Consider the following 21,757-nt stretch of genomic DNA (forward strand, 5'->3'; position numbering starts at 1 on the left):
AATCGTGACCCCAAAATCGAAATTTAAATCGAATCGTGGAGTTGGCGAATCGTGACACCCCTAATATATATATATGTGTGTGTGTGTATATATATATATATATATATATATATGTGTGTGTGTATATATATATATATATGTGTGTATATATATATATATATGTGTGTATATATATATATATATATATATGTGTGTATATATATATACATATATATATATATATATATATATATATATATATATATATATTAGATCACGATTCAATTCCATACCGATTAATCCCGATACGAATTTACAAGTCGATTGTTGCAATTATTTTTATTTAAATTTAGAAAACACTAATCAGTAAAATTGTACAGTGTAAGATTTGTATGAAAATGTATTATTTATTTATCTGAAACTTCAGTCTTATACATGTTGTAATCTGTTTCATGTTTGAACAGCATTAAAATAAAAATATTAAGGCTTAATGTTCCATTAATATAATATTCCTCCATGCTTAAGGTCTGAACCCTAAGACGTTTTGGTGAATATTTTTCCATCAAAAATGGATATTTAAAAATCTATTCGGCCGCCTATTGAATCGATTCGAGAATTGCGCGATGTAATATCCAGATATATTTCCCAATCGATTTTTTTAACACCCCTAACATATATATATATATATATATATATATATATATATATATATATATATATATAAAATATATATAACATTGGTCTGCAACTGGCTGTTGCTGAATGCTAAAGCGAGCGAGCGCACGACTGTATGGCGCTATTGTTTGTCACCGACTGGCACCAATGAGCCCGTTGACGTCCCACAGTGTCGCCCCAAATGCACAAAGGCCGTCGTTGAAGGGCCAACATTGGCCCGCCCGCCATTGTCCCCGATAACCCGGACATCATGTTGGCGGACAGACAACTCGCCTGCCTGCCTGCCGCTGATGCGCCTCATCAGTGGCAGCTGCTGGCTTGAGAATCGTAATTTTAGCATTGCATAATGCTTAGTGCAGAAAAAGCGCCCCTCCCCCTCCCTCCCCCCTGCTGTCCGCTTTCCGGTCGATGCGTTACTACGGCGATGGATGCGGCGCACAAACAGCTGTCGGAGGAGGAGGCGGCATTTCATAAGCATCCTTTTTTTTTTTTTTTTTTCTCCTTCCGCCTCCACAGCGGGAAAGTGTCCAACTGTTTCACGCTTCAAAGTGGTTATCAGGCAGAGGCGTGATTGTGTGCAGGCGGGTTCACTTAATCCCTGGCCGCCCGCGTGCATGTCAAAATGGTAACACAAGCGTCAACAGGTACGCCGGTCACACTGCAAGTCGTCAGCACGCTTTGTTCAGCACGTTCCAACACCGTGACAAGTTGACGTGCCCGTTTGGCCTGCACAGAAACTCATCATCATCCAAACCTGCAAACAGCCAGTCATGTGGGAAACACGCACCTGTGAACGCTGACTCAGGTTGGCGATCCCCACTCGACGCAGTTTGCTCACCATGAATTAATGGAATTGAACGTCATCCAGCAGGATGACTCACTTAGTGACAAATATGAGCAAAATGTTGATGGAAAGGTGCGGTCATACACATGTGCTAACTATTCCAGCCTTGGGAACCACACTCCATTCCACCATTTTTATTTCTGTAACTCTTATTTGCCAAAATGGAAAAAGAAAAGGAAAAAAAGTCCAAACTGCTGCTGGAGTACAGACACGCTAATTTCTGACTTGGGAAACCTCCTCACTCCATTACTGTAGGAAGAATACGAGTTTGATTGGACTTGTTTTGTCTTTAGTGCAAATTGTGTCAGCCTCATTTGATTACACCCAACTGCACAATTTGAGCCTAATAGTTGCAAATTTTGAGTCCAGAGATCCAAAAGTGCCATTGTAGTTACTGAGGTCAGGCACACCTGGATTAATCAGATTGTCCATTCATGAAAGACAGGAAATGAAGGAGTGGTGTTGAGTTCACGAAGTAGTGGATTTGTGCAAAGAGCCCATTCAATTGGAACTCAATCAAGTGCAATACAAATGCTCCAATTTGCATTCTGCTTTTTTTTTTTTTTTTTTTTTTTTTTTGATTGATTGATGTCCTTGCGCAGGACTTAGTCGGTAAAGTTGTAAGCGATGCTCCCCTCACAGCTGTTCGACCGCGTTCGTGAGGACGAGCCGAACTTCCGGCGGAAGATCGTGGCGGTCAGCAGCGAGCTGATGCAGCCGGGCCTCGCCATCAGCGCCGAGGACGCCGACAAGCTGGCCGCCTGCGTCAACGTCGTCTTCCACTGCGCCGCCACCATCCGCTTCGACGAGCCGCTCAAGTAAATATTCACTCGTTGTTTACTAGTACAATTAGTAAAGAGGAAGGGGTTGATAAAAGAGGAAGTAGCCGACCGTGAGGGAGGAAGTTTGAATGAGTGAAAGGTCACCGTGTCCTGTAATATGGAACAAAAGTCATCATGAACAAATAGAGGAAGAGACCTGGTTCCTGTCCAATGTAACTTGTAGTCTCTTAGTGACTTTTACAATCCAATGATGAGTAAAGTAACTCGGCTACTTTTCAAGTCCAGTTTTTCAGGCTAACTGTGGCGAGCCTCCTTCCTATTTGTCAGACACGCCGTGCAGCTGAACGTGATCGCCACGCAGCAGCTGTTGGGCCTGGCAAAGCACATGCGCCACCTGGAGGCCTTCGTCCACATCTCCACCGCTTATGCCAATTGCAACCGCAAGCACATCGACGAGGTCATCTACCCGCCGCCCGTCGAGCCCCTCAAGCTCATCGAGTCCCTCGAGTGAGTGAGGAGGGGAAAAAAAAAAATCATGTTTAATTTGACTTGATTTTTATTCATTTTAAGGGGGACATATTTAAATGCATGGCCTTAATCATTTTTATTTTTTCATGACAAGTTTTATAGGTTGTTGTTTTTTTTGCATTTTATTTTCTTGGTGTCATGTTTACTTTTTTGGCCTTTTTCAACTTTATTTTTAATTATAAATTTTAATAGCAACCTATTTAATTCTGTGGATTTCTTATTTCATTCATTTTTATTCAATGTTTTCGGTTAGAAGCTTATTTTTTTTTTATTAATTTATTTATTTATTGTGCATTTTTACATTTAATTTTATTTTTTTATATTCATTAATTTGAGTGACGTTCACATTTTTGTGCTTGATTTTTACATGTAATTCTACTTTGAATGTCACCTAAATAATATAATTTTGGGGCCTTATTAATTTTGTGCATTTTTTAATCTTACTGTATTTTTCATTTCAAATTTTAAAGACAAATTTAATTTGCTGATTTTTTTTCATTTATTTTTATTTTGTTTTTTTTTAGGTAAGATTTCATTTTGGATTATTATTCGTATTAAGGATTATGTGAGTATTTTGTGTTAAATTATACTTTGGTTTTTCGGCTGCATAATCAGTTTTGTGTACTTGTTAATTTCGTGCATTTTTTTAACAAATGAGTTCTTTTTTTTTTTGTGAACATCTATTTCTTTTTGTTTGTTTTCTTGCCATGTAATGAAGTTTGTCGGCTTCACGCGCACTCAGGTGTGAGTGAAAAGTATTGTTTTGTTTTTGTTACGCAGGTGGATGGACGACGTCATGGTGCAGGAGATCACGCCGCGGCTGATCGGCAAGCGTCCCAACACGTACACGTACACCAAAGCGCTGGCCGAGTACGTGGTACAGCAGGAGCAGGACAAGCTCAACATCGCCATCATCCGGCCTTCCATTGTCGGTGCCAGCTGGCAGGAGCCCTTCCCGGTAAGCCCCGCCCCCCACGTGACCTGCCTGTCTGCTGTCGGTGTGGATATCGATCTGGTAATCCCCTTTGATCTGAATGGCCATGTGCATGCGTGCCGGAGAGCAGGCGACAGGGCGAGTTGGTGCGCGGGCCAACCGACAAGACGCTTTAAGCTGCTTTCGGATGTCCAGACGTCTTCTCTGTCCGTCCGTCGCCGAGGCTTTCCCGCCTGTCTGCTGGCGCGCTTACGCTTGCGATGGACGCCGTCTTCTGAATTTGGAAGATGCTCGTTGACCGGTGCGTGCAAAAGCACGTTTTGCTAGCAAGGTCGAGGAGCAAGCAATCAAGCTGTTGTTTTGGAAACGGTCGGTGGGTCGGCGCCATCACGCGCGGTCTAAACATGAGATTGTTTTCATCCAATCAGATTTCGTGCTGCCATGCTAATCTCATCTGCCTTTGCAAATGTCTTCTGAACGCAACATTGAACTTTTACGAGATTCTTCCTCCTTGCAAGTCCAGACGGTCGACATTTCTGTCTTCTGATTGGTTGGCCAGAGTCACATTCAACTTTGACTCATCTGCATTACATTTCATATTTCTTTTCATTTTTCATTGATTCCGAATCTGAACTGCTCAGATGATATATCACATTTTGTAGAGCTGCTTTCTATTAGAAATAGAACAATGTGTTTTTTTGTTTTTGTTTTTTTTTTCCCAGGGCCGATAGTGTTGCCGATTATTAATAATGAAGGAGGCCAATAATTGGAGTTTATATTCATTTTCACTAAAAGGGAAAAAATATATTGGTGTCAAAATTCTTTCAAAAACAAATGCCAATCTTGACACTGTGGTCATGTCTTAACACATGTTGAACAAGCTGGAAAGACTTTTCAAAATGTATAATTTTTTTGTTTGTTTTTTTAACCTTAGACAATAGACATCCTTTGAAATTTCTAACAAAACGTTCAGCGAGCGCGTAAGGTCTTTAAAAAGTCAAATGGAAACTTAAGTCAAGAAATACCATAGCAAGTAAATACTTTTTCCAAAATGTAAAAACATCTGAAATCTTAAACGTCCACATTTTTTGTTTTACTATGGAACAAAAGCAAGGTTTGGAAGGTTCCCATGCACAGTCAGCAGCAGAATCTTTCCATTTCCCTAAAATAGTTTGAGATTGACCTTATATCGGCCGTCACATTTTGAAAGAAAAAGGCCGATTGCGATATTCGTCAAAATGCCCATGAACTCATTTGCTCCCAGAAACGTATAAATACGTTCTATTTTAAATGTCCCTTTATACTTATACTATAATGTCCCTTTTTAAAAAAAAAAAATACAAAAGGCTATGATGCAGCCTCTCAACTGCAAAGAACGGTTGCAGAAATGGTAGTTATTACAAAAACGGCCAAAAACGGTGGCAACAGAGTATATACTAGATCAACCAGGGCCATGATGAAAACAAGTTGTTTCACCACAATTCTAAGCAGATTTATGAATAATGATGAAACTTAGCAATATCTAATGCTTACTGCTGCAAAACAGAAACAGATAGAAATATACTTTTTTTTTTTCCTGATGAAAGAAGAGACTTTAATCTTTCTTTTGGGTAGGTTCCATGTTTTTTTATAGCAATAGAACCCAATATTCTGTGGGCCTTGCAAAATCAGTCCAAATCCAGTCAACCAGCAGGGAGTGAAGGGGATTGCTTCACTCAAAATGGCTGCTGGGAGTGAATGAGTTAATATCGGTGCAGATGGTTTATTACCGGTCTGTCCCTTCTTTCTATCGTGAAGCCAAGACCCGTAAAAAAAAAAAAAATCATTTTAAACATCAAGTCGCATCAGTGTGTGAGCTAAAAAGAAGTCTTGTCCATCTGTTGTCAGTCAGCTGCTGTTCACATCGGCCTTGCATCTTTTCCCACCATGCGACACAAACCTGACTTGACTCCGCGTTGGGAGTTGTTGATGCATTTTTAACAAGGTCATCTAATTGACAATCACGGCGTCCGCTTGGCCCGTCGCAGGAAGTAACGCGATACGCGCGTCTCTCTGAACGTCATTGATTGATCGAGCTGGTGTGCTCTCCTCTCCCCAGGGTTGGATCGACAACTTCAACGGGCCCAGCGGCGTCTTTATCGCTGTAAGTCAGACGGCCTTGAACGCACCACATCCGCATGTGTACGTAAGAACGTTTGGTCATGTGTGTGACGTGTGCCAGGCGGGCAAGGGCATCCTGCGCACCATGCGTGCCAACAACGACGCGGTGGCGGATCTGATCCCCGTGGACGTGGTGATCAACCTGACGCTGGCGGCGGGCTGGTACACGGCCGTGCACAAGTTGGTTCCCGTCCATCCGCGAGGCCTTCAAAGACCCCGCCAAAGTGTGGGAAATCATCCTAAACGTGCGCTCTTTCCACACATGTCCCTGCAGACCCAAAACGGCTCTGGTGTACAACTGCACAACCGGCGGCATCAACCCCTTCCACTGGGGCGAGATAGGTACGTGCATATGTATTTGTAAATACGGCTGCGTTTTATTTTGAGTGCCCCAAAATGTCCCAGCTGAAAGAGAAAAGAAACAAATTGGGGAACGCAATGTTGGGATTTTTGCACCCCCTGCTGGGCATCGGGAGCAGTTGAGAGGATGTTCATTAGGGCCCTTTCTTCTTCTTCTTCTTCTTCTTCTTCTCCTTCTTCTTCTTCTTTTTCTCCTTCTTTTTCTCCTTCTCCTTCTTCTTTTTCTCCTTCTCCTTCTCCTTCTCCTTCTCTTGTTTTTTTTTTTCCCAGGGCCGATAGTGTCTTCTTCTTCTTCTTTTTCTCCTTCTCCTTCTCCTTCTCCTTCTCCTTCTCTTGTTTTTTTTTCCCCAGTGCCGATAGTGTCTTCTTCTTCTTCTCCTTCTCCTTCTCCTTCTCCTTCTCCTTCTCCTTCTCCTTCTCCTGTTTTTTTTTTCCCAGGGCCGATAGTGTCTTCTTCTTCTTCTTCTTCTTCTGATGATGATGATGATGATGATGATGATGATGAGGGCCCTAGCAGCTACCGCTGCTTCTTTATTCTCCGCAAACGATCGAATTTTTGAGGACCTAAACATTTACGAAAACTCACCAAACTTTGCACACTCCTCAGGCCCGGCGAAAAATTTGATATTATGAAGTCGTCATAACAACGCGACTCTATAGGGCCCCCTAGCATAGAAAAATAAAAACCAAGCCCGGCACGTTTGAGCTAGAGCAACGAAAATTGGCAGGCACGTGTAGCACCCCGAGACGCACAAAAAAGTCTATTGGGACCATGTAGCTAAAATGTACAGGAAGTGAGCTATGAATTTTTTAATGTCCAATTTTGGCCTATTTTGGCACATTCACTGTGGTCATGCTTTTTCCCCCCTTTGCAAACATTTTTCATCCAATTGACTTCAAACTTGGCATTTATCATCTCAAGACCTGAGAGAACAACTGGGGAAAAAATCTTGCCTTTTCGAAATACTATATGACGGGGGCGGGGCATCAAATATTGCCTTTAAAATTTCATTTGTCCAGAAAGAGCAAATGCTTAATAACTCCCATGTTCAAGCTCCAAAAAATCTCAAACTTATCAGGCAACTTAATAGTCACGGCCTGAAAACATCTATATGATAAAATTCAGTTATCCATGTAGCGCCACCTAGTGGTAACAATAATTGTCATACTTTACGTTTTTAGCTACTGTGCTGAGCTCGTTGAAGGGATCCAGTTGAAAATTGGTCAGAAAAGCCTTAAGATGTTGATCATGCCCCACACCGAATATTGTAACTTTTCGCCAAAGGGCGTGGCCGCTACGGTGCCGCAAAGTCTGAAGATTTCTCGTGACAACAAAAGCTGCATTAACTTGACCGAGATGATGCTATCTTCTCAAAATTTTACACAATTGATGAGAGTCCAGCCCTAAAGACATCTACAAACTTATATTTCATCTTACTGATAGCGCCACCTACTGGCAATTTTTTTTCTTACGATTTTTCTTCAATGTTTTTCTCCAACCATGTTAACTGGACCTACCTCATATTTGCTCAGATGAGGGTGTCGGCCTTCATGCTGTCACAACACGAAGTTTGTGAGTTTTCGCGAGTCGCTGTGGGCGTGGCTAAGCACTGTTCGCCAAGAAAACAACGCCAGTTTTGAGGGTCTAAACATGCGCAGAAACTCATGAAACTTGGCACACACATCTGGCCTGGTAAAATGAACAATATTTTATTGTTGATTGTGCTATTTTTACAAAAATGACTCAATAGCGCCCCCTAGAAATTTTTAACGAAGCAGCCCCGATTGTACGTTTAAGCAAGATCTACGAAAATTTTTACGTGTATGAGGGAGCCAAAGACCTACAAAAAAGACTCTTGGACCCATATGCTAAAATGAACAGGAAGTGAGCTACGAATTTTTGAATGTCCCATTTTTGACGATTTTTGCACATTTTCAGAGGGCATACTTTTGCCCACTTCTCCTACACGTTTTATCCGACTGACTTATGACTTGACCTGGACCATGCCAAGACCTGAGCCAACAACAGATGGAAAAATCTTGACTTTTGGAAATACTATATGATGAGGGCGGGGCATCAAAATTTGTGTTTCGCACTGAAAAAGGATATGCTTAATAACTCCCCGATACATGCTCCAAAAAATCCCAAACTTGACATGTATGTTTATCGTCAAGGCCTGAAGGTATCTCTATGACAACATTCAGTTATATATGCAGCGCCACCTAGCCCTTGAGGCATGAAAAAAAAATACCCCACTTACGGTATTTTGTACAAAAAATGTAAACTCATTCTAAGTGTGATAACTAAGTCATTTAGGAATATTCTTTTACCTTCCACCACTCAAAATATTCACTGGCATCAGACCTAACCAAACATACATATTTTTGTTATTTAGTTTTATGTATTTTTGATAGCCTCTATGGACATTAAAAGCAATATGGTGAATGAAGGCTATGCTTAATAACTCCCAGGTACATGCTCCAAAAAATCCCATATTTGAAATGTATATTTAGAGTCAAGGCCTGAAGGTATCTCTATGACAAAATTCAGTTATAAATACAGCGCCACCTAGTCCTTGAGGCATAAAAAAAAATGCCTCACTTACGGTATTTTTGCAAAAATTGTAAACTCATTGTAAGTGTGATAACTAAGTCATTTATGAATATTCTTTTACTTTCCACCACTCAATATGTTCACTAGTATCAGACCGATCCAAACATACGTATTTTTTATTTATTTTTTTTTATTTTTTTTATCGCCTCTATGGACAATAAAAGCAACATTGTGCAATGAGTACGAGCGATGATGTGTGTATATATACTTTTACGAAAAATACCAATCAGAGCAACTCATTGCCTAAAAATAAAAAAAAGACGCTGATTTTTGCAGATCTTAACAATCACCAAAACCCATTGAGCTTGACACACTCATCACACCTGGCAAAAAAAAAAAAAAAGTCCACATGTTTATCATGCCATTTTCAAAGAAATTCTGCTTCCAATGTGCCAGTACCCCAATGTGCAAGTTCCCCAACGTGCAAGTACCCCAACGTGGCCCGGGCTGCGAGGGCCCTTTATAGCTGCTCGCAGCTCTAGTTATTATTATTCTTCTTCTTCTTCTTCTTCTTCTTCTTCTTCTTTATTCTCCGCAAACGATAGCGATTTTGGGTACCTAAACATTCACGAAAACTCACCGAACTTTGCACACTCCTCAGGCCCGGCGAAAAATTTGATATTATTAAGTCGTCATAACAATGCGACTCGATAGCGCCCCCTAGCGTAGAAAAATAAAAACCAAGCCCTGCACGTTTGAGCTAGAGCAACAAAAATTGGCAGGCACGTGTAGCACCCCGAGACGCACAAAAAAGTCTATTGGGACCATGTAGCTAAAATGTACAGGAAGTGAGCTATGAATTTTTTAATGTCCAATTTTGGCCTATTTTGGCACATTCACTGTGGTCATGCTTTTTCCCCCTTTGCAAACATTTTTCATCCAATTGACTTCAAACTTGGCATTTATCATCTCAAGACCTGAGAGAACAACTGGGCAAAACATCTTGCCTTTTTGAAATACTATATGACGGGGGCGGGGCATCAAATATTGCCTTTAAAATTTCATTTGTCCAGAAAGAGCAAATGCTTAATAACTCCCATGTTCAAGCTCCAAAAAATCTCAAACTTCTCAGGCAACGTAATAGTCACGGCCTGAAAACATCTATATGATAAAATTCAGTGATACATATAGCGCCACCTAGTGGTTACAATAAATGTCATACTTTACGTTTTTAGCTACTGTTCTGAGCTTGTTGAAGGGATCCATTTGAAAATTGGTCAGAAAAGCCTTAAGATGTTGATCATGCCCCACACCGAATATTGTAACTTTTCGCCAAAGGGCGTGGCCGCTACGGTGACGCAGTCTGAAGATTTTTCGTGAAAATAAAAGCTGCATTAACTTGACCGAGATGATCCTATCTTCTCAAAATTTCACACATTTGATGAGAGTCCAGCCCTAAAGACATCTACTGACTTATATTTCATCTAACTGATAGCGCCACCTAGTGGCAATTTTTTTTCTTACGAATTTTCTTCTACGTTTTTCTCCAAACACGTTAACTGGACCTACCTCATAATTGCTCAGATGAGGGTTTCGGCCTTCATGATGTCACAACACGAAGTTTGTGAGTTTTCGCGAATTGCTGTAGGCGTGGCTAAGCGCTGTTCGCCAAGAAAACAACGCCAGTTTTGAGGGTCTAAACATGCACAGAAACTCCTGAAACTTGGCACACACATCTGGCCTGGTAAAATGAGCAATATTTTATTGTTGATTGTGCTATTTTTACAAAAATGACTCAATAGCGCCCCCTCGAAATTTTTAACGAAGCAGCCCCGGTTGTACGTTTAAGCAAGAACGACGAATATTTTTAGGTGTATGGGGGAGCCCAAGACCTACAAAAAAGTCTCTTGTACCCATATGCTAAAATGAACAGGAAGTGAGCTACGAATTTTTGAATGTCCCATTTTTGACAATTTTTGCATATTCACAGGGGGCAGACTTTTGCCCACTTCTCCTACAGGTTTCATCCGACTGAGTTAAGACTTGGCCTGGACCATGTCAAGACCTGAGCCAACGACAGGGGGAAAAATTTTGACTTTTCGAAATACTATATGATGAGGGCGGGGCATCAAAATTTGTGTTTCGCAATGTAAAAGGATATGCTTGATAACTCCCCGGGACATGCTCCAAAAAATCCCAAACTTGACATGTATGTTTATCGTCAAGGCCTGAAGTTATCTCTATGACAACATTCAGTTATATATGCAGCGCCACCTAGCCCTTGAGGCATGAAAAAAAAATACCCCACATACGGTATTTTGTACAAAAAATGTACACTCATTCTAAGTGTGATAACTAAGTCATTTATGAATATTCTTTTAGTTTCCACCACTCAAATTGTTCACTGGCTTCTCACCGATCCAAACGTATGTACGTTTCCATTTTGTTTTATTCATTTTTGATTGCCCCTTTGGACAATAAAAGTAAACATTGTGCAATGAGTACAACGAGCGATGATGTGTATATACACTTTTACAAAAAAATACCAATCAGGGCAACTCATTGCCTAAAAATAAATAAGGACGCTGATTTTTGCAGGTCTTAACAATCACCAAAATCCGTTGAGCTTGACAGACACTGGCAAAAAAAATATTCTACATGTAAACGTTTATTATGCCATTTTCAAAGAAATTTTGCTTCCAATATGCCAGTACCCCAATATGCCAGTACCCCAACGTGCCAGTACCCCAACGTGCAAGGACCCCAACGTGGCCCGGGCTGCGAGGGCCCTTTATAGCTGCTCGCAGCTCTAGTTAGGGCCCGAGCAGCGACCGCTGCGAGGTCCCTATTGTTTTTGTAAAAATTATTATTATTATTATTATTATTATTATTATTATTATTATTATTCTTCTTCTTCTTCTTTATTCTCCGCAAACGATCGCGATTTTGGGTACCTAAACATTCACGAAAACTCACCGAACTTTGCACACTCCTCAGGCCCGGCGAAAAATTTGATATTATTAAGTCGTCATAACAATGCGACTCGATAGCGCCCCCTAGCGTAGAAAAATAAAAACCAAGCCCTGCACGTTTGAGCTAGAGCAACAAAAATTGGCAGGCACGTGTAGCACCCCGAGACGCACAAAAAAGTCTATTGGGACCATGTAGCTAAAATGTACAGGAAGTGAGCTATGAATTTTTTAATGTCCAATTTTGGCCTATTTTGGCACATTCACTGTGGTCATGCTTTTTCCCCCTTTGCAAACATTTTTCATCCAATTGACTTCAAACTTGGCATTTATCATCTCAAGACCTGAGAGAACAACTGGGCAAAACATCTTGCCTTTTTGAAATACTATATGACGGGGGCGGGGCATCAAATATTGCCTTTAAAATTTCATTTGTCCAGAAAGAGCAAATGCTTAATAACTCCCATGTTCAAGCTCCAAAAAATCTCAAACTTCTCAGGCAACGTAATAGTCACGGCCTGAAAACATCTATATGATAAAATTCAGTGATACATATAGCGCCACCTAGTGGTTACAATAAATGTCATACTTTACGTTTTTAGCTACTGTTCTGAGCTTGTTGAAGGGATCCATTTGAAAATTGGTCAGAAAAGCCTTAAGATGTTGATCATGCCCCACACCGAATATTGTAACTTTTCGCCAAAGGGCGTGGCCGCTACGGTGACGCAAAGTCTGAAGATTTTTCGTGAAAATAAAAGCTGCATTAACTTGACCGAGATGATCCTATCTTCTCAAAATTTCACACATTTGATGAGAGTCCAGCCCTAAAGACATCTACTGACTTATATTTCATCTAACTGATAGCGCCACCTAGTGGCAATTTTTTTTCTTACGAATTTTCTTCTACGTTTTTCTCCAAACACGTTAACTGGACCTACCTCATAATTGCTCAGATGAGGGTTTCGGCCTTCATGATGTCACAACACGAAGTTTGTGAGTTTTCGCGAATTGCTGTAGGCGTGGCTAAGCGCTGTTCGCCAAGAAAACAACGCCAGTTTTGAGGGTCTAAACATGCACAGAAACTCCTGAAACTTGGCACACACATCTGGCCTGGTAAAATGAGCAATATTTTATTGTTGATTGTGCTATTTTTACAAAAATGACTCAATAGCGCCCCCTCGAAATTTTTAACGAAGCAGCCCCGGTTGTACGTTTAAGCAAGAACGACGAATATTTTTAGGTGTATGGGGGAGCCCAAGACCTACAAAAAAGTCTCTTGTACCCATATGCTAAAATGAACAGGAAGTGAGCTACGAATTTTTGAATGTCCCATTTTTGACGATTTTTGCATATTCACAGGGGGCAGACTTTTGCCCACTTCTCCTACAGGTTTCATCCGACTGAGTTAAGACTTGGCCTGGACCATGTCAAGACCTGAGCCAACGACAGGGGGAAAAATTTTGACTTTTCGAAATACTATATGATGAGGGCGGGGCATCAAAATTTGTGTTTCGCAATGTAAAAGGATATGCTTGATAACTCCCCGGGACATGCTCCAAAAAATCCCAAACTTGACATGTATGTTTATCGTCAAGGCCTGAAGTTATCTCTATGACAACATTCAGTTATATATGCAGCGCCACCTAGCCCTTGAGGCATGAAAAAAAAATACCCCACATACGGTATTTTGTACAAAAAATGTACACTCATTCTAAGTGTGATAACTAAGTCATTTATGAATATTCTTTTAGTTTCCACCACTCAAATTGTTCACTGGCTTCACACCGATCCAAACGTATGTACGTTTCCATTTTGTTTTATTCATTTTTGATTGCCCCTTTAGACAATAAAAGTAACATTGTGCAATGAGTACAACGAGCGATGATGTGTATATACACTTTTACAAAAAAATACCAATCAGGGCAACTCATTGCCTAAAAATAAAAAAGGACGCTGATTTTTGCAGGTCTTAACAATCACCAAAACCCGTTGAGCTTGACACACACACTGGCAAAAAAATATTCTACATGTAAACGTTTGCCAAACGTATGCCATTTTCAAATAAATTTTGCTTCCAATATGCCAGTACCCCAATGTGCCAGTACCCCAACGTGCAAGTACCCCAACGTGCGAGGACCCCAACGTGGCCCGGGCTGCGAGGGCCCTTTATAGCTGCTCGCAGCTCTAGTTATTATTATTCTTCTAATTCTCCGTAAACGATCGCATTTTTGAAGGCCTAAACATTTACGAAAACTCACCAAACTTTGCAGTCTCTTCGGGCCCGGCGAAAAATTTGATATTATGTAGTTGTCATAACAACGCGACTCTATAGCGCCCCCTAGCGTAGAAAAATAAAAACCAATCCCGGCCCGTTTGACCTAGAGCTACGAAAATTGGTAGGCACGTGTAGCACCCCGAGACGCACAAAAAAGTTAGTGGAAGCCATTTCCTAAAATGTACAGGAAGTGAGCTATGAATTTTTGAAGGTCCAATTTTGGCCCATTTTGGCCCATTCACTGTTGTCAGACTTTTTCCCCCTATGTTAATATTTTTCAGCCAGTTGACTTCAAACTTGCCATGTATCATCTCAAGACCTGAGACAACAACTGGGCAAAAAATCTTGACTTTTCGGAATACTATATGACGGGGGCGGGGCATCAAATATTGCCTTTAAAATTTAATTTGTCCAGAAAGACAAAATGCTGAATAACTCCCATGTACAAGCTCCAAAAAATCTCAAATTTCTCATGCAACTTAATAGTCACGGCCTGAAAACATCTATATGATAAAGTTCTGTTATATATATAGCGCCACCTAGTGGTGACAATAAATGTCATACTGTACGTTTTTAGCTACTGTGCCAAGCTCTTTGAAGGGATCCAGGTGAAAAATGGTCAGAAAAGCCTTAAGATGTTGATCATGCCCCACACCGAATATTGTAACTTTTTGCCAACGGGCGTGGCCGCTACGGTGCCGCAAAGTCTGGTAATTTTTCGTGGCAATAAAAGCTGCTTTAACTTGACCCAGATGATCCTATCTTCTCAAAATTTCACACATTTGATGAGGGTCCAGCCCTTAACACATCTACGAACTTATATTTCATCTTACTGAAAGCGCCACCTACTGGCAATTTTTTTTCTTACGATTTTTCTTCAATGTTTTTCTCCAACCACATTAACTGCACCTTCCTCATATTTGCTCAGATGAGGGTTTCGGCCTTCATGATGTCACAACATGAAGTTGGTGAGTTTTCGCGAATCGCTGTGGGCGTGGCTAAGCGCTGTTCGTCAAGAAAACTACACCAATTTTGAGGGCCGAAACATGCACAGAAATTCATGAAACTTGGCGCACACATCTAGCCTGGCAAAATGAGCAATATTTTATCGTGTATTGTGCTATTTTTGCAAAAATGACTCAATAGCGCCCCCTAGAAATTTTTAACGAAGCAGCCCCGATTGTACGTTTAAGCAAGATCTTTGGAAATTTTTAGGTGTATGAGGGAGCCCAAGACCTACAAAAAAGTCTCTTGGAACTATATGCTAAAATGAACAGGAAGTGAGCTACAAATTTTGGATTGTCACATTTTTGACGATTTTAGCAAATTTACAGGGGTCATACTTTTGCCCACTTCTCCGACACGTTTCATCCGACTGACTTCAGACTTGACCTCGGCCATGTCAAGACCTGAGCCAACGACAGGGGAAAAAATCTTGACTTTTTGAAATACTATATGATGAGGGCGGGGCATCAAAATTTGGTTTCGCAATGAAAAATAATATGCTTAATAACTCCCCGGTACATGCTCCAAAAAATCCCAAACTTGACATGTATGTTTATAGTCAAGGCCTGAAGCTATCTCTATGACAACATTCAGTTATATATGCAGCGCCACCTAGCCCTTGAGGCATGAAAAAAAAATACCCCACTTACGGTATTATTACAAAAAATTTAAACTCATTCTAAGTGTGATAACTAAGTCATTTATGAATATTCTTTTACTTTCCACCACTCAAAATGTTCACATATTTTTGTTATTTAGTTTTATGTATTTTTGATAGCCTCTATGGACATTAAAAGCAACTTTGTGCAATGAGTACGAGCGATATTGTGTGTATATATACTTTTACGAAAAATACCAATCAGGGCAACTCATTGCCTAAAACAAAAAAAAAGACGCTGATTTTTGCAGATCTTAACAATCACCAAAACCCATTGAGCTTGACACACTCATCACACCTCGCAAAAAAAATACAAATCCACATGTAATGGTTTATCATGCCATTTTCAAAGAAATTCTGCTTCCAATGTGCAAGTACCCCAATGTGCAAGTACCCCGACGTGCAAGTACCCCATCGTGGCCCGGGCTGCGAGGGCCCTTTATAGCTGCTCGCAGCTCTAGTTAGGGCCCGAGCAGCGACCGCTGCGAGGTCCCTCTTGTTTTTGTAAGAATTCTTCTTCTTCTTCTTCTTCTTCTTCTTCTTCTTCTTCTTCTTCTCCATAAACGATCTCATTTTTGAGGGCCTAAACATTTACGAAAACTCACCAAACTTTGCAGTCTCTTCGTGCCCGGTGAAAAATTTGATATTATGTAGTTGTCATAACAACGCAACTCTATAGCGCCACCTAGCGTAGAAAAATAAAAACCAATCCCGGCCCGTTTGAGCTAGAGCTACGAAAATTGGCAGGCACGTGTAGCACCCCGAGACGCACAAAAAAGTCAGTGGAAGCCATTTCCTAAAATGTACAGGAAATGAGCTATGAATTTTTTAATGTCCAATTTTGGCCTATTTTGGCACATTCACTGTGGTCCTGCTTTTTCCCCCTCTGCAAACATTTTTCATCCAATTAACTTCAAACTTGGCATTTATCATCTCAAGACGTGAGAGAACAACTGGGCAAAAAGTCTTGCCTTTTCGAAATACTATATGATGGGGGCGGGGCATCAAATATTGCCTTTAAAATTTCATTTGTCCAGAAAGAGCAAATGCTTAATAACTCCCATGTTCAAGCTCCAAAAAATCTCAAACTTCTCAGGCAATGTAATAGTCACGGCCTGAAAACATCTATATGATGAAATTCAGTTATACATATAGCGCCACCTAGTGGTAACAATAAATGTCATACTTTACGTTTTTAGCTACTGCGCTGAGCTCGTTGAAGGGATCCAGTTGAAAATTGGTCAGAAAAGCCTTAAGATGTTGATCATGCCCCACACCGAATATTGTAACTTTTCGCCAAAGGGCGTGGCCGCTACGGTGCCGCAAAGTCTAAAGATTTTTCGTGACAATAAAAGCTGCATTAACTTGACCGAGATGATCCTATCTTCTCAAAATTTGACACATTTGATGAGAGTCCAGCCCTGAAGACATCTATGAAGTTATATTTCATCTTACTGATAGCGCCACCTAGTGGCAATTTTTTTTCTTACGAATTTTCTTCTACGTTTTTCTCCAAACACGTTAACTGGACCTACCTCATATTTGCTCAGATGAGGGATTCGGCCTTCATGATGTCACAACACGAAGTTTGTGAGTTTTCGCGAATTGCTGTGGGCGTGGCTAAGCGCTGTTCGCCAAGAAAACAACGCCAGTTTTGAGGGTCTAAACATGCACAGAAACTCCTGAAACTTGGCACACACATCTGGCCTGGTAAAATGAGCAATATTTTATTGTTGATTGTGCTATTTTTACAAAAATGACTCAATAGCGCCCCCTCAAAATTTTTAACGAAGCAGCCCCGGTTGTACGTTTAAGCAAGAACGACGAATATTTTTAGGTGTATGGGGGAGCCCAAGACCTACAAAAAAGTCTCTTGTACCCATATGCTAAAATGAACAGGAAGTGAGCTACGAATTTTTGAATGTCCCATTTTTGACGATTTTTGCATATTCACAGGGGGCAGACTTTTGCCCACTTCTCCTACAGGTTTCATCCGACTGAGTTAAGACTTGGCCTGGACCATGTCAAGACCTGAGCCAACGACAGGGGGAAAAATTTTGACTTTTCGAAATACTATATGATGAGGGCGGGGCATCAAAATTTGTGTTTCGCAATGTAAAAGGATATGCTTGATAACTCCCCGGGACATGCTCCAAAAAATCCCAAACTTGACATGTATGTTTATCGTCAAGGCCTGAAGTTATCTCTATGACAACATTCAGTTATATATGCAGCGCCACCTAGCCCTTGAGGCATGAAAAAAAAATACCCCACATACGGTATTTTGTACAAAAAATGTACACTCATTCTAAGTGTGATAACTAAGTCATTTATGAATATTCTTTTAGTTTCCACCACTCAAATTGTTCACTGGCTTCACACCGATCCAAACGTATGTACGTTTCCATTTTGTTTTATTCATTTTTGATTGCCCCTTTAGACAATAAAAGTAACATTGTGCAATGAGTACAACGAGCGATGATGTGTATATACACTTTTACAAAAAAATACCAATCAGGGCAACTCATTGCCTAAAAATAAAAAAGGACGCTGATTTTTGCAGGTCTTAACAATCACCAAAACCCGTTGAGCTTGACACACACACTGGCAAAAAAATATTCTACATGTAAACGTTTATTATGCCATTTTCAAATAAATTTTGCTTCCAATATGCCAGTACCCCAATGTGCCAGTACCCCAACGTGCAAGTACCCCAACGTGCGAGGACCCCAACGTGGCCCGGGCTGCGAGGGCCCTTTATAGCTGCTCGCAGCTCTAGTTAGGGCCCGAGCAGCGACCGCTGCGAGGTCCCTATTGTTTTTGTAAAAATTATTACTATTATTATTATTAGGGCCCGAGCAGCGACCGCTGCGAGGTCCCTATTGTTTTTGTAAAAATTATTATTATTATTATTATTATTATTATTATTATTATTATTATTCTTTATTCTCCGCAAACAATCGCGATTTTGGGTACCTAAATATTCACGAAAACTCACCGAACTTTGCACACTCCTCAGGTCCGGCGAAAAATTTGATATTATGAAGTCGTTATAACAACGCGACTCTATAGCGCCCCCTAGCGTAGAAAAATAAAAACCAAGCCCGGCACGTTTGAGCTAGAGCATATTGTATTGAATATTGTAACTTTTCGCCAAAGGGCGTGGCCGCTACGGTGCCGCAAAGTCTAAAGATTTTTCGTGACAATAAAAGCTGCATTAACTTGACCGAGATGATCCTATCTTCTCAAAATTTGACACATTTGATGAGAGTCCAGCCCTGAAGACATCTATGAAGTTATATTTCATCTTACTGATAGCGCCACCTAGTGGCAATTTTTTTTCTTACGAATTTTCTTCTACGTTTTTCTCCAAACACGTTAACTGGACCTACCTCATATTTGCTCAGATGAGGGTTTCGGCCTTCATGATGTCACAACACGAAGTTTGTGAGTTTTCGCGAATTGCTGTGGGCGTGGCTAAGCGCTGTTCGCCAAGAAAACAACGCCAGTTTTGAGGGTCTAAACATGCACAGAAACTCCTGAAACTTGGCACACACATCTGGCCTGGTAAAATGAGCAATATTTTATTGTTGATTGTGCTATTTTTACAAAAATGACTCAATAGCGCCCCCTAGAAGTTTTTAACGAAGCAGCCCCGGTTGTACGTTTAAGCCAGAACGACGAATATTTTTAGGTGTATGAGGGAGCCCAAGACCTACAAAAAAGTCTCTTGGACCCATATGCTAAAATGAACAGGAAGTGAGCTACGAATTTTTGAATGTCCCATTTTTGACTATTTTTGCACATTCACAGGGGGCAGACTTTTGCCCACTTCTCCTACACGTTTCATCTGACTGAGTTAAGACTTGGCCTGGACCATGTCAAGACCTGAGCCAACGACAGGGGGAAAAATTTTGTCTTTTCTAAATACTGTATGATGAGGGCGGGGCATCAAATTTTGTGTTTCGCAATGAAAAAGGATATGCTTGATAACTCCCCGGTACATGCTCCAAAAAATCCCAAACTTGACATGTATGTTTATCGTCCAGGCCTGAAGTTATCTCTGTGACAACATTCAGTTATATATGCAGCGCCACCTAGCCCTTGAGGAATAAAAAAAAATACCCCACATACGGTATTTTGTACAAAAAATGTACACTCATTCTAAGTTTGATAACTCAGTCATTTATGAATATTCTTTTAGTTTCCACCACTCAAATTGTTCACTGGCTTCACACCGATCCAAACGTATGTACATTTCCATTTTGTTTTATTCATTTTTGATTGCCCCTTTGGACAATAAAAGTAACATTGTGCAATAGGGGTGTGAATTGCCTAGTACCTGACGATTCGATTCGTATCACGATTCACAGGTCACGATTCGATTCGATACCGATTAATCCCGATACGAATGGTCACGATTCGATACCGATTAATCCCGATACGAATTTATAAGTCGATTGTTGCGATTTTTTTCCATTCAAATTTAGAAAATACTATCAGTAAATTTGTACATTCTGTAAGATTTGTATGAATATATTTATCTAAAACTTGAGGCTTATAACCGTGAGCCACTGTACACAAACAGTTTGCAATCTGTTTCACATTTGAACAGCATTAAAATAAAAATATTAAGGCTTAATGTGCCGTTCATATAACATTCTTCCATGCTCAAGGTGTGAATCCTAAAAAAAAAAAAAAAATCGATTCTGCCGATTATTGAATCGATTCGAGAATCGCGCGATGTAGTATCGCGATATATCGCCGAATCGATTTTTTTTAACACCCCTATTGTGCAATGAGTACAACGAGCGATGATGTGTATATACACTTTTACAAAAAATACCAATCAGGGCAACTCATTGCCTAAAAATAAAAAATAAGACGCTGATTTTTGCAGATCTTAACAATCACCAAAACCCATTGAGCTTGACACACTCATCACACCTGGCAAAAAAAAAAAAAAAAAATCCACGTTTATCATGCCATTTTCAAAGAAATTCTGCTTCCAATGTGCCAGTACCCCAATGTGCAAGTTCCCCAACGTGCAAGTACCCCAACGTGGCCCGGGCTGCGAGGGCCCTTTATAGCTGCTCGCAGCTCTAGTTATTATTATTCTTTATTCTCCGCAAACGATCGCGATTTTGGGTACCTAAACATTCACGAAAACTCACCGAACTTTGCACACTCCTCAGGCCCGGCGAAAAATTTTAGATTATTAAGTCGTCATAACAATGCGACTCGATAGCGCCCCCTAGCGTAGAAAAATAAAAACCAAGCCCGGCACGTTCGAGCTAGAGCAACAAAAATTGGCAGGCACGTGTAGCACCCCGAGACGCACAAAAAAAGTCTATTTTGGACCATGTAGCTAAAATGTACAGGAAGTGAGCTATGAATTTTTTAATGTCCAATTTTGGCCTATTTTGGCACATTCACTGTGGTCATGCTTTTTCCCCCTTTGCCAACATTTTTCATCCAATTGACTTCAAACTTGGCATTTATCATCTCAAGACCTGAGAGAACAACTGGGCAAAACATCTTGCCTTTTTGAAATACTATATGACGGGGGCGGGGCATCAAATATTGCCTTTAAAATTTCATTTGTCCAGAAAGAGGAAATGCTTAATAACTCCCATGTTCAAGCTCCAAAAAATCTCAAACTTCTCAGGCAACGTAATAGTCACGGCCTGAAAACATCTATATGATAAAATTCAGTTATACATATAGCGCCACCTCGTGGTTACAATAAATGTCATACTTTACGTTTTTAGCTACTGTGCTGAGCTTGTTGAAGGGATCCATTTGAAAATTGGTCAGAAAAGCCTTAAGATGTTGATCATGCCCCACACCGAATATTGTAACTTTTCGCCAAAGGGCGTGGCCGCTACGGTGACGCAAAGTCTGAAGATTTTTCGTGAAAATAAAAGCTGCATTAACTTGACCGAGATGATCCTATCTTCTCAAAATTTCACACATTTGATGAGAGTCCAGCCCTAAAGACATCTACTGACTTATATTTCATCTAACTGATAGC

The 21,757-nt window shown here is 40.6% G+C and overlaps 1 protein-coding gene across 2 annotated transcripts in view; it reads left to right on the forward strand.

Annotated features, from left to right (window-relative positions):
- LOC144004205 (fatty acyl-CoA reductase 1) overlaps positions 1-21,757 on the forward strand; it is a 71,859-nt gene that overhangs the window by 32,676 nt on the left and 17,426 nt on the right. For both annotated transcript variants that reach the window (XM_077501233.1, XM_077501234.1), the window contains exons 3-8: positions 2,141-2,316; positions 2,608-2,787; positions 3,589-3,766; positions 5,841-5,885; positions 5,964-6,082; positions 6,177-6,244. In XM_077501233.1, coding sequence (XP_077357359.1) covers positions 2,141-2,316; positions 2,608-2,787; positions 3,589-3,766; positions 5,841-5,885; positions 5,964-6,082; positions 6,177-6,244 — 766 coding nt within the window. The remainder of the gene's footprint in view (positions 1-2,140; positions 2,317-2,607; positions 2,788-3,588; positions 3,767-5,840; positions 5,886-5,963; positions 6,083-6,176; positions 6,245-21,757) is intronic.

The sequence above is a fragment of the Festucalex cinctus genome, chromosome 16 (assembly GCF_051991245.1).
Source record: "Festucalex cinctus isolate MCC-2025b chromosome 16, RoL_Fcin_1.0, whole genome shotgun sequence".
NCBI classification, from domain to species: Eukaryota; Metazoa; Chordata; class Actinopteri; order Syngnathiformes; family Syngnathidae; genus Festucalex; species Festucalex cinctus.